The 16,557-nt window shown below is 40.4% G+C and overlaps 2 protein-coding genes across 5 annotated transcripts in view; both read right to left on the bottom strand.

Annotated features, from left to right (window-relative positions):
• Positions 1 to 1,156: 1,156 nt before the first annotated feature.
• On the bottom strand, positions 1,157 to 4,025 carry atpsckmt (fATP synthase c subunit lysine N-methyltransferase). The gene is made up of 4 exons (XM_077615587.1): positions 3,235 to 4,025; positions 2,216 to 2,353; positions 2,046 to 2,096; positions 1,157 to 1,905 (listed from the first exon to the last, which is right to left on the bottom strand). Exons 1-4 carry the CDS (start codon positions 3,496 to 3,498, stop codon positions 1,690 to 1,692), a joined length of 669 nt encoding a protein of 222 aa, XP_077471713.1. The 5' UTR covers positions 3,499 to 4,025; the 3' UTR covers positions 1,157 to 1,689.
• Positions 4,026 to 4,974: 949 nt separating this feature from the next.
• LOC144085980 (neuropilin and tolloid-like protein 1) overlaps positions 4,975 to 16,557 on the bottom strand; it is a 13,453-nt gene continuing 1,870 nt past the window's right edge. For 3 of the 4 annotated variants that reach the window (XM_077615687.1, XM_077615689.1, XM_077615688.1), the window contains 8 exons: positions 16,049 to 16,183; positions 15,740 to 15,988; positions 11,012 to 11,053; positions 10,665 to 10,792; positions 9,865 to 10,093; positions 7,162 to 7,275; positions 6,937 to 7,081; positions 4,975 to 6,625 (listed from right to left, as the gene is read on the bottom strand). In XM_077615687.1, coding sequence (XP_077471813.1) covers positions 6,088 to 6,625; positions 6,937 to 7,081; positions 7,162 to 7,275; positions 9,865 to 10,093; positions 10,665 to 10,792; positions 11,012 to 11,053; positions 15,740 to 15,988; positions 16,049 to 16,183 — 1,580 coding nt within the window. In that variant the 3' untranslated portion in view covers positions 4,975 to 6,087. The remainder of the gene's footprint in view (positions 6,626 to 6,936; positions 7,082 to 7,161; positions 7,276 to 9,864; positions 10,094 to 10,664; positions 10,793 to 11,011; positions 11,054 to 15,739; positions 15,989 to 16,048; positions 16,184 to 16,557) is intronic. The other variant, XM_077615690.1, reaches the window with a different exon arrangement.

Raw genomic sequence — 16,557 nt, 5'->3', positions numbered from 1 at the left:
CATGTTCACTTTCCTACTCGTTTGTCCCTGCTGACTTGCCGTTTCGCTTGCACAGCTGCGCGTCATTGATAATTAGTTCTTGTTTTGTCTATTGAAATCCCACAAATTATTTTGTAATTGGCCGGAACGTCTGCTTTGCTTTCTACTATGCCAAGTTGCCATGCCATGCTCCCTGTTCCATGTTCCTCGTTTCCCCATGTCTTCCTGTCAGGTTTGATTCTGTGATTTGATTTCTAAGTCATTATTTTCTAAAGATCCTGCCTACGTTATTAAAGTTTGCATTTGAGCATCACTTCCCTTGTCCTTGCCTGCTTCCCTGCGATTGGTTCTACTCCATGTTTCCTCGCCACAACGTCGCCATAGAAGTAAGAGTAGATCATTTTAATCTTAAGAAATCTTGCGTTTTTTTCTGCCAAAAAGACCTGGGAGTGATGCATGTCGCGAGTTACAATGGATTGTGGATGACTGGGCTGAAGTGTTGGCCAGCACTGTTGTTCAAGCTTTCGCCAAAGCTGGAATCAAGTACCCGGAATACACAACTCTGACTGACAGTGGAGCCTAGCATGTTAAACGCCAAACTCTTTATTTCAGAGTGTACCTTTGACCTCAAAAAACCATTATCAAACTTAATTTTGCTCGTGCAGTCTTTAAAAAAAACACGCTAGCGGCTAGTCTAACTTACACTAGCGGCTATCATAACATAGGTATGCTAGCAGCTAGCATAACATAGGTACGCTAGCGGATAGCATAACATAGGTACGCTAGCAGCTAGCATAACATAGGTACGCTAGCGGATAGCTTAACATAGCTACGCTAGCGGATAGCATAACATAGGTGCACTAGCGGCTAGCATAACATAGGTACGCTAGCAGCTAGCATAACATAGGTACGCTAGCAGCTAGCATAACATAGGTACGCTAGCAGCTAGCATAACATAGGTACGCTAGCAGCTAGCATAACATAGGTACGCTAGCGGATAGCTTAGCATAGGTACGCTAGCGGATAGCATAACATAGGTGCACTAGCATAACATGGATACGCTAGCAGCTAGCATAACATAGGTACGCTAGCAGATAGCATAACATAGGTACGCTAGCAGCTAGCATAACATAGGTACGCTAGCAGCTAGCATAACATAGGTACGCTATCAGCTAGCATAACATAGGTACGCTAGCGGATAGCTTAGCATAGGTACGCTAGCGGATAGCATAACATAGGTGCACTAGCGGCTAGCATAACATAGATACGCTAGCAGCTAGCATAACATAGGTACACTAGCGGCTAGCATAACAGGTACGCAAGCGGCTAGCATAACATACACTAGCCTAGTGTCATGCTAGCACCTTTTCAAACGAAGCGTCCTATGCATCGACAAAAAACAGAAAATACACCCGCAAACGAGACTGCGCCCTATCAAACGGTGCGGTGCGTTTTATTGGTGTGAAAATACGGTATATACGCTATCATTTTTATCTATTCATCCGTGATTCAAAGGCGGATCACAATTAACTTTGGAAAGTACATTCCCATTATGTTATTTTGTGGTTCTATGGAGCCAGATTAATTATTTGCATCCGGGCTAATTAACTAATTGTGGACATCTGTAAAGGAGGGTTTAGCCACTGCTTGTCATAACCTTCAGGCTGTTTAAGCACACTTTTTATAACAGTTAAATACCTTACTTCCACTTCAATTAAATACATTTTGGTCTTGATTTGATGTTCTCTTCTTTACCGTAGTGTGCCGCATGCGTGATTTAAATGAATGAGCATTGTACACCCACACTGTGTCGACACCTTCCCCGCCTGTATATTCAGGAACCCAGTTGGGGAAGGGGAATCGGCAGGCCACCACCTTAGCAGATATTGGTAACTCGCTTTCAAGCTTCAACTCCAATTGGTCCATCTGTAAACATGAACATGTTTGGGTGTTACTTTTAGAATTCTGCAATTTCATTTTGGTGATTGCTTTTACTGGTGTAATATTTTTCATTTTGCATGAAATGAAAAAATTGAAGGGATCTTTTACAGTAAATCTCAACTTACCATTTGAGGGACACCAAAAATGACAACATGAGAGTATGGTCCAAAGCTAACCTAGGAAACAATCAGTACATAAATCAAATAGCTGCAATTGTAAACATTTGTTTAATGTGTGACTATTTATTCTTCAACAATTACATCGCCAATCTTTTTCAAGAGAAAATCAGACTGACCTTCCATAAATTAGAGATATGGAATGATGTCGAGCGGTGGACTCCTTCTCTCCAGGCTTTATAGCGAGAATACCACACCAGCCAGGGGTTCAATTCAAAACCTGATGCCAAAAACCCATGCTTTGCAGCAGCTATCACCTAAAAAGGATATACAAATATACATCCCATTTAAGAACGGTACATACAACATGCTCCTCGTGTTTTGCTATACCAGTCATGCCTTTGGATAACCCAAACAAATTAGAAGCGTGTTAAAAACTTATGCGCTGCCAGCTTTGGAAAAATACTATTTTTGTTTTTCATTAGTCAAATTGAAGAAAACGTGATTTCCTATGTATAACAAAAAAACAACATAGTAATAGTGATCGGGACTAATTTATCGGTTTCAATGGGCAAAACATGTACATCTTACCCAGGCGTGGCGATCACGTGGCTCTCGAGCCGCATGCGGCTCCTGGCCAAAATGAATGCGGCTCTCTCGCGGTTAATGTAGACCAGACATGGCCGCGATAATCGAAAAGTCGCAAAGTAGGGTCACCCCTATGCTGAGTCCTAGTAGCAAGAGGGGCTTCCCCTTACGAGTTTCAGCGTGGATTTTCACATTTTTATGAACTTTAAAAAGTAAATAGATAAAAAAATTAATAAATATTCAGTGCTGAGTCCTAGTAGCAAGCAGAAAACAGGCAAGTGGCTTCTGCTTGCGAGTTTCAGCGTGGATTTTCATATTTTTATGAACTAAAACAATAATTTTAAATAATTAAAGGCAGAAAAATATCACAAAGAAGTGAATTCGCGATAAGTGAAGTCGCGATAATCGAGGGAAGACTGTACTGTGGCTCTTTGCCTCGTTTCTTGTTTCTCTTATTTTTATTATCTCTTAAAGCACACTTAAATTCATCAGTGCACAGTTAAAAAAACTAAAAAAAAACATTATATTTAAAAAATAATTGGCAGATTGTTTTTATGCTGCTTTTGATGTAAAATACACACATGGCAGATTGTTGTCGTGTAGCACTTACTATTCTCCCATCTCCACTTCCAATGTCCACCAGGGTCCCAGACCTGGCTTGCAGTGCATTGAGGACATTTTGTACTTGCGTAGTGGTCGCAGGGACAAACGGGAGGCAGATTTTTCTCAATGCGGGGGCAATAAACGGCGTAGCCACAGCGTAGAGGGCAACAAGCGACCCTCCTACCAAGCCTGTTACAATGAGACCCAGTCGACCTTTGCTTGTATTCTCGTTCGTGATAGATTGCTCCCTAAAAAGCACTTCTTTAGACATGACGGGTTTTTTTGAAAAATAAATGACTAAAAGAAAAGAAAATATTTAACTGAAGATAAAGCACGTATAGTTTTGCTGCAATGCCATTTTCAACCTGTGCAGCACTATAATAAGTCCGACTGGATTGTTCGTGTTTTATGCCAAAGGTTCCATCCCGTTCAATGTTTTATGGGTTGTTGCATACAATTTAGTTGGGCAATACCGCCACCAACTGGCGATGGAGCGCTGAAATTCCAACCCCAAATTCCCAATTGAAAGACTATTGCCTTTTAAAGAAAATTACAACAGCACTAAAATAAACTAGAGCCTACTACACCCCTCAATCTAGCAACAACATATGACACTTTCTATCTGAATATCAAACCCTATTCCTAGATGTACTCTTATTCCATTTCACTTCACATCCTGTTAGCGCGTCAGCCTCACAGCTCTGGGGTCCTGGGTTCAAATCCAGGTCACGGCCCACCTGTGTGGAGTTTGCATGATCTCCCCGGGCCTGCATGGGTTTCTTCCGGGTACTCCGGTTTCCTCCCACATTCCAAAAACATGCATGGTAGGCTGATTGGACACTCTAAATTGGCCCTAGGTATGGGTGTGAGTGTGCATGGTTAGCCGTCTCCTCGTGACCTGCGATCGGCTGGCCACCGATTCAGGATGTCCCCCGCCTCTGCATGCATGGAGTCAGCTGGGATAGGCTTCAGCACCCACCGCGACCCTAGTGAGGATAAACTGGTTCGGAAAATGAGATGAGATGAGATCCTGTATTCACTCGTTCTCATGTCAGACTTACCTATTCACTTAATAGTTTCTCAGTTTGCTACACAACCAGTTTAATTAACTCTGTAGTTTTTTATTTTTTATTTTATTTTATTTTTTAACTTTGTCATTGCAATTAATGACAATGAAAAGTAACATTTTCTAAACTCTAACAAAATTTGGTAGCCCGGTGGAGTGAGTGGTTAGCGCATCGGCTTCACAGCTCTGGGGTCCTAGGTTCAAGTCCAGGTTGGTCCACCTGTGTGGTGTTTGCATGTTCTCCCCAGCCGGGCCTGCGTGGGTTTCCTCTTGGTACTCCGGTTTCCTCCCACATTCCAAAAACATGCATGGTAAGCTGATTGGGCACTCTAAATTGCCCCGGAGTCAGCTGGGATCGGCTCCAGCACCCCCCGCGACCCTAGTGAGGATAAAGCAGTTCAGAAAATGAGATGAGATGAGGTGAGTAACAAAATTTAGGTCATCTATTGGCATTCCATCTGATTTTTGCAATCAAACTCCATTCTCCATTCCCCTTTCCTTTATTCTCTGCTTAATTACAACTAATATTATATCCCAGCTTAATTCATTGTATTTCAATCATCTTTTTTCTTCCTTCAAACCCTCAATAAATCAACCAGTCTTATCCACTAAAATTACCTCTTTCCTGTCCTTTTACATTGCAACCCATTTGGCAAAAAACACCCCAAAAAATACATGTGCTGATGTACGTATGTATTTATTGATTATTATGAAATATGTGATAATGAACAATGAAAGAAAAAGGGTGGATCATGGAGGGGATCACAAAGTTAAAATAATATGTTGTTCTATTCAAAGAAGTGCAGTTGATTATTCAATTTACAAAATTAACTTAATTAAGTAACATATGGAGGGTTGGGTTGGCGGCCCGGTGGAGCGAGTGGTTAGCGTGTCGGCCACACAGTTCTGGGGTCTAGGGTTCGATCCCAGGTCGGTCCTCACTTTGTGGTTTTTTTCCGGGTACTCTGGTTTTCTTCCTCTTTCCCAAAACATGCACGGTAGGCTTGTTGAACACTAAATTGCCCTAGGGCTGATTGTGAGCATGAATGGTTGTCGGTATCCTTGTGCCCTGCGATTGGCTGGCCACCAATTTACGGTGTCCCTTGCTTGGTGCCCATAGTTGTCTGCATAGGCTACAGCACCCCCCGCAACCCGTGTAAGGATAAGCAGTACGGAAAATGAATGAATGTAAAAGTAACATAAATTAATATGGATTTTGGTTGTTTCAATGTTATAACAATATTACAACTAAATTAGATGAATATAACTCACAACACTAATATCTATTAATACCCATTTTTAATATTTTTTAATTTGAAACAAACCATCTGTCGCATTTTCTTGGGGTTTAGTAGTTTGGGTGTTTTCCCTTGTGTGTGTCTTGTCCATGAAATTAACCATACTTTTACCTGCTATGTCTTTCCTGCTCACCTTCTGTCGTGTGATCCAGGTGTCTCTAATTGTCTTGCTAATCCATTGTCTACGTATTTAAAACGTGTGTCTTTGTCTACCGGTGTGGGAGTATTGTTTTGTCGGAAGTTACGGTGTTATATGGTGTGCGTCTTCCCTCTGTGTTTTTCCGAGTCAGTTTATTTCTTTGTGTTATTAGGTTTTTATTTGGATTGTTTTACTTTGTAAAGTGTCTATCGGTATTAAAACCTTACATTAGTGCACCCGCACTCCCAACTGATTTCCTGCATCTGTGTCGAACTCCGTCTCACCACCAAGAAACTAATTACAATATGATTTTTTTTTTGCAGAAATCAAAGTAAATTACGTTGTCTTATTTTCATATTAGAAGTCATTAGACAATGTACGGTGAACAGTGTGGTCAAGCCCTGGAAGTCCATGATGGAATTGTTGGTGGTGTCCGTGGCGTCTACTGGTAGTTGGACCAGCATCCATCATCAAATCATCAATATCATCCTCTCTGTATCCATCAGCCTCATCTTGAGAATAGCTGTGCTTCATCACAAAGATGTTCCTCTGACCGACTGGAGTCATGTGGTGGGAGAACCGTGGTGACTGCTGGCTTACTATTCCTGCAGGTAGCTGTGGCACAAGTGCCCCACTATCATGGTCAATACTGGCCTCTCTCATATTGAGGTTGCCGCGGCTACCTTGGACAATGTCGTGCATACTTCCCTGCTGTGATCCACAATGGTGGTCACGAATGCATTTGGAGGAGGATCGACGTAGCTTGTGGGACTTGTCGAATTCATCACCCATCGCGGCATCAGTTAGGTCACCTGAAGGGACATGTCGTAAAGTGCAGAGCTCATAGTGAGGAGGCTCTAGCCCTGATTGAAGTAGGGCGGGATCGAAATCATCTCTGTGGATATAATAAAAAAATGTTTTCTTACTTCATTCTTGTAACATTCACAATGAGTGACTCACGGGAACAATATGCAAACAAGAATTTCTTAAACAATTCCCCATTCCCTACTATGGCTCTGTATCATTTCATACAAAACAAAATGGCAACAATGTTGCACTGTAGTTTGGCTAGAATTTTAATAACCTTAACAAGATCTTGCATACTCTGAAACGATACAGTAAAAAAAGTGTTTGTTATATTTCATCCAATTCCAAATAATAAAATAACTTAAACTTCATTATAAGATAATTGCAAAATGAATTAACCTGCGGATAATGTACTTCTTGCGAGGCTGTTTGATCTGAATGATGACGGAGATGATGAGCAGGATGACAACCAGGCCGCAGGTCACAGCAATAATAGTGATATTAGTGTTATCCAAAGAATCCAAAATGCTTGGTTTCCGTTTCTCTAGTGTGACAGACAATACAGAATATAATGATCTTTTCTTCAGCCTCAAATTTGGTGAAAACACAATAAATTCAGTTTACCTTTGCAAGGATTCTCATCCCATGGATAGACACAGTTCTGGATGCCATTGCAGACCAGCGTATGGTTGATGCACATGTTGCTATGGCAAAAGAATGTGTCTCCTTCACATGGAGCTGGAAATAAAACGCCATATAGTTCAGATATACTTGTCCGTTTTGACAACTAGGGAAAACAAGTTAATACCATCCACATATTTTATATTGCCATGCTTTCCGATTGAGGAAGGTCGCCCAACTAGAAACTCATAACCCCTTTCCAACTAAAGACTAGCCTATATATTTGGAGGTACAGACATCTTTGTTTGATTAACACTTGACAGTAAACCACCTTGTCAAACCATCATCTTGATGGCAGCATCAGGACTAGACGAAATTCGAAAGCCACCAAAGAGGACACTCAATACCAGGGGTGGGCAAACTCTTCTACAAAGGGCCGCAGTGGGTGCAGGTTTTCATTCCAACCCATTGAGAGGGCACCTTTTCACCAATCTGGTGTCCTACAAGTGCAATCAGTGGACTGATGTCAGGTGCTTCTTGTTTTCTGCAGAAATCTCATTGGTTAAACTGTCTGTGCTATATTGGTTGGAACAAAAACCTGCACCCACAGCGGCCCTCGAGGACCGGTTTGCCCATCCCTGCTCAATACCCTCCACAACTTGGCCACATGTTAGGAGAAGCCTGCTATTGTTTTTCCCGACTCTCGTTTGTCCCTCCTGCCTTGCCATTGTGTTCGCGCAGCTGCGCGTGATTCGAAATGAGTCCCTGATGTGTCTATTTAAACCCCACTGAGTTTAATGTCATTGTCGGATCGTCTGCCTAAATTCCCTTACCATGCATCCACGCTACCTTGCTCCTCGATTCTACGTCTTTTCCCTAGTCCGGTTTGGTTTCATGTTTCGTTTCACAAGTCCTTGTTATTTTGTAAGGTCCCTCCTAAGTTATTAAAGTTTTGGTTATGAGCACAATTTGCCTCGTCCTCACCTGCTTCCCTGCGATTGGGTCCTAATCCCTCCTACCTCGCCATGACATCTCCCAAGGACGTAACACCACACCTAGAAATTGTCCATAAGTGGTAGATAACTGCAGCATTGCTCCTAAACATTTAGGAGTTATATATTTTTACTGTATTATGTATAGTAGCCTTATGCTCAAGATAATACTATCTAGACCAACACTTTCTCGAAACCAGAACTCACTGAAACCCAGACCTTTGGGAGTTGCGATTGAGGAAAACCAAGACAAATCCAACATACTATATATAGGGTCCACCCCATGGTGCAGTGGTTCTTTTGGCTGCAAGCTGCATGGGTTCAATTCACAATTCACTGCGGTGGATGTGAATGGTTGTCTGTCTCTATGTGTGCCCTACAACTAACTGGCGACCAGTTTAGGGTGTAGTTTGCCTTTCACCCGAAGACACCTGGGACAAGAAGTCTCTCTCTCTCTCATTTTCTGAACCTCTGAACCACTTTATTCTCACTAGGGTCACGGGGGGTGCTGGAGCCTATCCCAGCTGACTCCAGGCCAGAGACGACAAGGAAACTGGCAACCATGCACACTCACACCCATACCTAGGGGCAATATATATATATATATATATATATATATATATATATATATATATATATATATATATATATATATATATATATATATATATATATATATATATATATATTGCCCCTAGGTATGGGTGTGAGTGTGCATGGTTGCCAGTTTCCTTGTTCCCAGCTGACTCCAGGCCAGAGACGGGGGACCAGTCGGTGGCCAGCCGATCACAGGGGACAAGGAAACTGGCAACCATGCACACTCACACCCATACCTAGGGGCAATATATATATATATATATATATATATATATATATATATATATATATATATATATATATATATATATATATATATATATATATATATATATATATATATATTGCCCCTAGGTATGGGTGTGAGTGTGCATGGTTGCCAGTTTCCTTGTCCCCTGTGATCGGCTGGCCACCGACTGGTCCCCCGTCTCTGGCCTGGAGTCAGCTGGGATAGGCTCCAGCACCCCCCGTGCAGATATATAAAGCCTCCGTCAGTAGGGCCTTTATATATATATATATATATATATATATATATATATATATATATATATATATATATATATACATTTATTCAACCCCTGCGACCCCGACAAGGAAAATGAATGAATTATACTCATTATTTATTCATTTTCTTGAGGTTGGAGTCATTTATAAGTCTGCCTGAATGGTGAACACGTAAAATTTGAACGTACTATTTGTTTTATTTTACCAAGTGTTTATCCTTAAGATAAAATTAAAGAAGTTTAGACACTGATATTGCCAGAAAATCCCTTGTGCGCCATCTCAGCCAGTCGAAGACAAAGACTTTTAGGCATTGGGATTGAGCTGAGACCCTCAAAATAAGGTTTTGACTGGTCTTGAGATCAAGAACGTTCTGGAGATACGAAACTACTGTATTTTTTCTATGACATGAATGAACATGTATTTTGGCAATAGGTCTATTAGTGGTAACAATGTGGGACACATTTTGCTTTGACTGCTCTTTTGAGTAAATTTTGAGTGTGGAAAGCAAAACTGATCTAAGTTTTACCTTTGAACCTGCCAAATAAAATATAGTTGTTTTTTTAACCCGGCCAAGAGAAAATGTCAAGACACATTCTAAAAGAAGTCAACTCACGGTCAAGGAAGGTTGTAAACAGGATCTTGAATTTGCTTTTCCTGCTTCCCTCATCTGCCCACAATCTTACCACTCCCAAAGAGGATGTAAGCATGACGTCATTGGCAACCGTGGAGCAGAATTTGTTCTTCAAATACTCCACTGAACTGTTGCCATCATAAATGGCAACAAAGTTGCGCTTGCACTCATTGGAGTTGTGCATCTCATACTCCAGAAAGCGCATGTAGATCTGTGAATAGGAAGATTAAAATTTGAACTAAATCCTTATACATCCTCAAGTTTTATACCGCAATGCAAATAAAATGCCCAAAATTATAGGAATATTAATATATAGAGCTCAATGAAGATTAATGTGTTTCTGTTTAGGTTAGGTTAGAACTTTATTTCATCCCGTATTTGGGAAATTTCTTGGTTGCAGTAGCAAGACAGACACAAGACACACAAGACATTGTAGACCTAGGTTAAAAAAAAGTCTTATATTTATTCTTATTCTTAATCTTATTCTATGAATACAATAATAACTGATATTTTTTTGTTTTGATTAGTGATAACACAAAAACGATAACAACAAACAATAATGTTTAGTCAAATGTTTGCTCAAGAAAATAAAAATTTTCACATCTTGAGAGTAATTAGTTGTGGTGACCCCTGATAGGATAGGATGAAAAATTAAAACAACAACTTTGTTGGACCCCCCACCTCCTTCCAATATCCTTATCACTTAACCACAAGAGAGAGGGTCACAGTTATCAAGAAACCAGGTTCAGAACAACCTGCTAGATTGTTATAATTTCACGGACCTTAGCTTTTGGTGGGGCCCGGATATACCACCTGCAGTCCACAGCCTCCGTCAGTAGGGCCTTTTTTTCCTTGGTTATCTGAAACGATTCCACGAAGCCTTCTGGACCACTCAGCTCAAACTCACAAACTGTGGAGAGTAGTATTTTTCTTAAATGTGAGGACAATTTTGTCACTGTAAACATTCCCTGACTTGAAAGCACTGATAATTGAAAAGACATATTTGCTCTGGTGTTGACTGGTTTTGAGTGCTTTAATATTTGACACTTATGTTCCTAATGTTCAATTCACTTCAGAGTGTGCATTTTTTTCTTCCCAAAATATGCAACAAAATTATAATAATACCCACATGGCAATGCTGGCAATTCTCCCAAATCGTGAAACTCAGGATCTAGAAGAATAAATGAAGATGCATTAAAAACATTAACAATATTTTTTGTTCATTTTACGTGAATCAGAACGGCAAAGCCAATGATGGCCAGCTTTGAATATCAAAATTAAAAATGTATTTTATTATTAAATTTTCATTCATTCATTCATTTTCTGAACCGCTTTATCCTCACTAGGCTCGTGGGTGGTGCTGGAGCCTATCCCAGGAGAACATGCAAACTCCACACAGGTGGACTTTGCATTTTCTCCCTGGGCTTGCGTGGGTTTTCTCCGTGTACTCCGGTTTCCTCCAACATCATGCGGAGTAGGCTGGTTGAACACTTTAAATTGCCCCTAGGAATGAAGCGTGAAGGGTTGTCCATATCCTCGTGAATGGCTGACCACCCATTCAGGGTGTCCCCCATCTAGTGCCCGTAGTTAGCTGGGACAGGATCCAGCACCACTAAGACCCTTATGACGATAGGCGGTTCAAAAAATGAATGAATTAATAGATACTTCTAGATTAGAAGCAAATACAATCAACAATTTAAAGAAATAAAATTACCATTGCATGTTAAGTAGAAATGCATATGGGTAGAGACCACAATGTGTGCCCCATATCATTCAAGTACCAAAATGGATAAAGTCATAATTAGAATGACACTGGTGTCTGTACTACTTCCTGACCATAAATCCTGTGTAAATCTCATAGCAAAAAAATGTAACATGATCAAAACTTAATACTATACCAATTTTGATGTTGCATTCTGAAATTCAATCAAATGTAAGCTGTATATATTATGTTATGGAGATGAAGTGATCTAGTTTAGGGCGACAAAGTCTTTGCTGTATGTGAAAAGAACTCATCATCCCAGACATACAGTATATAACATAAAACACAACAAAAATTGGAATACCTGTCAGATTTATACAACCAAGCGTAAATGTGAAATTGTTATTCCTTCAGGATGCCCTCATTTAAGGTTCCCTGAAATCCTGACAACGCATGGCTAGATATTACATCCGAAACCTTTGTGCTGTGCTGATGAATCTACTTGCTAGGTGGATTATAAATCCAGATTTACCAACTTAGTTCTTATTAATCCTCTCATGTTTCTTACCCGTTTCTACTTAAGGCTTGGACAGATTATTCACATTCATTCCTCTGTACGGAAGTTGGCATTTGTGTGTGTTTTTTTCGTGTGTGTGTTTCATTTCCTGCGGTGGGACATCCACTATAAAGTTTAAACACTAAAGTTCCCCCTAAATATGTAAATGCTTGAAAACCTTCAGCATTACACTCGTGTGTTATTTGAGTTTTTTTCGGGGGGGCAATGGAATCTATTCCACTGTGCACTTTCTGTTCAGATTCAGTTTACTAAAATTTGACGAGTAAACATTGAGTCATTTATTTTCCAAACCACTTGTTCTTAAAAGTGAAACGGGGGTGCTCTAGCCTATCCCAGCTAACTATGGGCACCAGGGGAGGCACATGCTGAATTGGTGGCCAGTCAATTGGAGAAAAAATCAAACATTGCTTCTCAATGTATCTACTGCAACTCAAGAGATTGATCCATATAGTATCTATTGCTTGCCAGGTGGGTAGGTACTTGGAATCTATTGTACTTGACTTCTGGTGAGAAACAGGTTTTAGTATCTATACCTTGGACTGGTCGCCAATCAATCACAGAAAACTTGAGACAAGGCAAAGAAATTAAATAAAGGAAAAGCTACAATTGGGAAAAATCCCTTTAAAAAAAAACTGTCCAATATCAGCTGTAAAACTAATTCATGGAATGCAAGTAATTATTTATGGCGCATAATTAAAAGTCGTGACCGGACGTTTGGTCGCCGGACGTTTGGTCGCCGGACGTTTGGTCGCCGGACGTTTGGTCGCCGGACGTTTGGTCGCCGGACGTTGGGTCGCCGGACGTTTGGTCGCCGGACGTTTGGTCGCCCGGACGTTTGGTCGCCGGACGTTTGGTCGCCCGGGTGAATATAATTTTGAGAGCTGGTTTCAACAGTAGATATTTAGATATTAAACTCTCTCTCTCATGAATATAATTTTGAGAGCTGGTTTCAACAGTAGATATTTAGATATTAAACTCTCTCTCATGAATATAATTTTGAGAGCTGGTTTCAACAGTAAACTCTCTGTCATGTTGTCAAACGTCCGGCGACCAAACGTCCGGCGACCAAACATCCAGGCGACCAAACGTCCGGGCGACCAAATGTCCGGTGACCAAACGTCCGGCGACCAAACGTCCGAGTACCATTAAAAGTGGAGTGGTTCGGGTTCTCGCATGGCGTCTCCTTGGTAAGGTCATCAATGTGCAAAGCTACCTACATTACGTAGCCAGTATAAGGTGACAAAAAACAGTTTTAGCAATCCAATAAAACCAAGCATGATGGAAGAAACATATTCTGTTCATAATAAATTCTCGTTTTAAAACATGCCTTTTACCGTATTTTCTCCCATATATGCCGTATTTGTAATAAAAAAATGATGACTGAATCAAGGCTACAGCTTATATGCACACAAGACTTACAGCGTTGCTATACTCTTTTTCCCCAGTAGATATCGGCAAATTAACATTTACTATTTGTTGGTTATTTTCTGTTTCGCAGTAAGAAAACAACCATTACTGGATGAATTACTAACTTCCTTATGATATTGACCCTAATTATGTGGTTTTGATTCATTCAGTATCTCAGAAATACCATGTGCGATGATTTTTCTTGAGATTTTCCCTTCAAAGTAACACATTTGTACTCCCTATTAAAACCATGAATACGGAGGTGAAATTGTGAATCAGGGGGGCGGCTTATATGCGAGAAATTGTAAAATTCAACAATTTAAAGGCAATTTTAAGGGTGCGGCTTATACATGTATGTCTCTTGCTCATCATGTCTGGCAATAAGCAGTTTAAAAAAAATTCCCCAATACAAAGAACCACAACAGGAGTACACCAACCTCTCATGTTGCCACATTAAACATCTTTGGCTTTTAAAGACAGTGATAGTTATCGTTTTCCATATCTAAACAACTCAAAAGGACAAATAAAGGGAAAAAAAGAAAAGTAGTGTCGATTGATATAAAGTCAGAGCATTGAACAACAAATGCTCACGGAAAAACATTTAAATAACAAATGTGAAATAGGAAAGAGTAAGGAGAAATATGTAAGGTGGTTACCCATTCAGTGTATTGCATGTTGAGCTTTAATCTTAAAGGTTTTAATGTAAATGAAAAAATATGAAATAGAAAATCTACAATAACAATATTAAGGTAGAGGTTATTTTCTACTAAAATAAGGTTAGACAAACAGAAGGAGCCAGATTAATCCTTGACTGTCATCATTGTTGATGGCCTATAAAATCTTCTGTTAATAAAGCCTCATCGTGAGTCCAGCTTAAGCTGTTGCTTTGGCTCAGTGCTGACAAGCTGTATTCCCCTGAAGACAAGCTTTCATTAACTGTGTGTGTGCTTGCGTATGTGTATTTCCTAGGCTTTTATCATCTGCATGTTTTGAAGCATGTAACTAACAATACAACAAGAAGGGCTCTTTATGATTTCATAGTATGGAGAGTTGCTGAAACTCCATTACAAAATGGTAAGAGACTGAAAATGTAGAAATGCAGGAAGTCACATTTGCATGCAAGAGGGGGCTGTGCGATATTATTAAAGAAAGGATAACAGATTACATTGTAACAACCTTCTGTGTCAAAGTCACAGAAAGTTAATTGACTGCTGATTGAATGCCAACAAAGAGAATTAAGTGCTTAGAATTGTATAATATTTAAACTAACATTGAATCACTTCTGATTAAAAGATTGAATTGGTGTTTCATAAATGATCTTAATAGATGTTGCCTAAATTTTCACTTTTGACACTTTTCACACAAAAAAATCCTGATTTTATTTTATGATTTATTTTTCAAAGTCATATTTCAGATTACTAATATGGTTTTATGAAGTTGTGGCAAGGATCATATACTTCTACAGCCATTTTATGCAGTGTGCCTATAATTGCAGGATTTAGGCAGAGTAATGTTATTGTTGAATTAATCAACTTTTAATGCTTTAATGCTACAACGACTTGCTCAAGTGTGGAGTCCGTGGATATTGTTTGCCTGGCATGACTGCTTTCACTTTGTTTTCAGGGTACTCGGACGTTTGGTCGCCGGACATTTGGTCGCCGGACGTTTGGTTGCCGGACGTTTGGTCGCAAGACGTTTGACAACATCACAGAGAGTTTACTGTTGAAACCAGCTCTCACAATTATATTCATGAGAGAGAGAGTTTAATATCTAAATGTCTACTGTTGAAACCAGCTCTCAAAATTATATTCACCCGGGCGACCAAACGTCCGGCGACCAAATGTCCGGGCGACCAAACGTCCGGGCGACCAAACGTCCGGCGACCAAACGTCCGGCGACCAAACGTCCGGCGACCAAATGTCCGGTCACGGTTTTCAGTAGGTTTGTATGGACTATTGGGAGGAGATGAGTCAACGTGTGTGGTCATTTAAGAATTATAGTGCCACAATTGAGTGCAGAACTAACTGTGATATGATTATAAAGACAGTTTCAAAACTTTTTTCTACTTATGAATAACAATTGAACATCCATGTGTTCTTTGAATATTTTGATCAATGGAAGATTCAAAAATGTCCAAGTGAATATCAAAGCCTGTTAAATGCAGTACTCACCTTGTGTGAAGTTGTACCGGGCTGCGAACCCCATAGCTTCCAACTCTCCATCAGCCACAAACTTAATGTACAAATACCTCCCACTGGACCGAACATACATAGGACTTTCTTGCCCACAGTAGCGTCCAATGATGTGTGAGAAGCCAAAGGGCCCATCGCGGACCTCGATGTGATCAAACTTGCACTCCCAAGAAGGTTCAATGGAATACTTTTCGTCAAAAAACAAGTCGATGCACTGGCGAGGGGAAGCTGGGGGAGAAGGAGCGTTTTAGTAAAGGAAAATAGAAGGATTCATGTTTGAACCTTCACCTTCTATAATGTAGACACATTCCCTCTCTGGTGGGTATTTCTCTGGGTAGTTGGGTGAGGTAAAATAGCCCCCTTCGGGCTCTTTCACCCAGGCCCCACACTGTCCAAAAGGTGTCACACCTGAATTGTTGGTCACTAGTAACAACGACATGCAGTGTTAGCTACCAACAACCTCAACATTGGTGTTTCAATTACAGTAATACCTTGACATACGAGTTGCCCAACATATGAGGAATTTGAGATACGAGTAAAATTCCGAGCAAATATTCGCCTTGAGATACGAGACAAATTTTGAAATGTGAGCATACGAGACATCGAGGTGGCCGAGACGCGAGAGGCTGCTTATGATTTCAGCGCACTGTCTTTCTCGCCGCATCTTCCTCGTGCAAAGATATCTACGAGCACTGGGCGGAGCATTACATTTTTTCCGTGTTTTTTTCTGCGTTAGTCAGCGCAGAATTAAGGGAAAAACAATGGGTCCAAAGCAAACCGGTGCAATGAAGGGTAGT

This window comes from Stigmatopora argus, chromosome 12, assembly GCF_051989625.1.
Source record: "Stigmatopora argus isolate UIUO_Sarg chromosome 12, RoL_Sarg_1.0, whole genome shotgun sequence".
Classification (NCBI taxonomy): Eukaryota; Metazoa; Chordata; class Actinopteri; order Syngnathiformes; family Syngnathidae; genus Stigmatopora; species Stigmatopora argus.
The sequence above is the reverse complement of the archived record's forward strand: the minus strand, read 5'-3'. Positions and strand labels throughout refer to the sequence as shown.

Excerpts from the sequence above, each read along its gene's own strand:
- atpsckmt (XM_077615587.1), bottom strand. The coding sequence starts at position 3,498 with ATGTCTAAAGAAGTGCTTTTTAGGGAGCAATCTATCACGAACGAGAAT. Across the intron at positions 2,354-3,234 it reads GAAGTGGAGATGGGAGAATA|GTGATAGCTGCTGCAAAGCA; the intron begins GTAAGTGCTACA and ends TATCCTTTTTAG. Across the intron at positions 1,906-2,045 it reads TTTTTGGTGTCCCTCAAATG|ATGGACCAATTGGAGTTGAA; the intron begins GTAAGTTGAGAT and ends TCATGTTTACAG.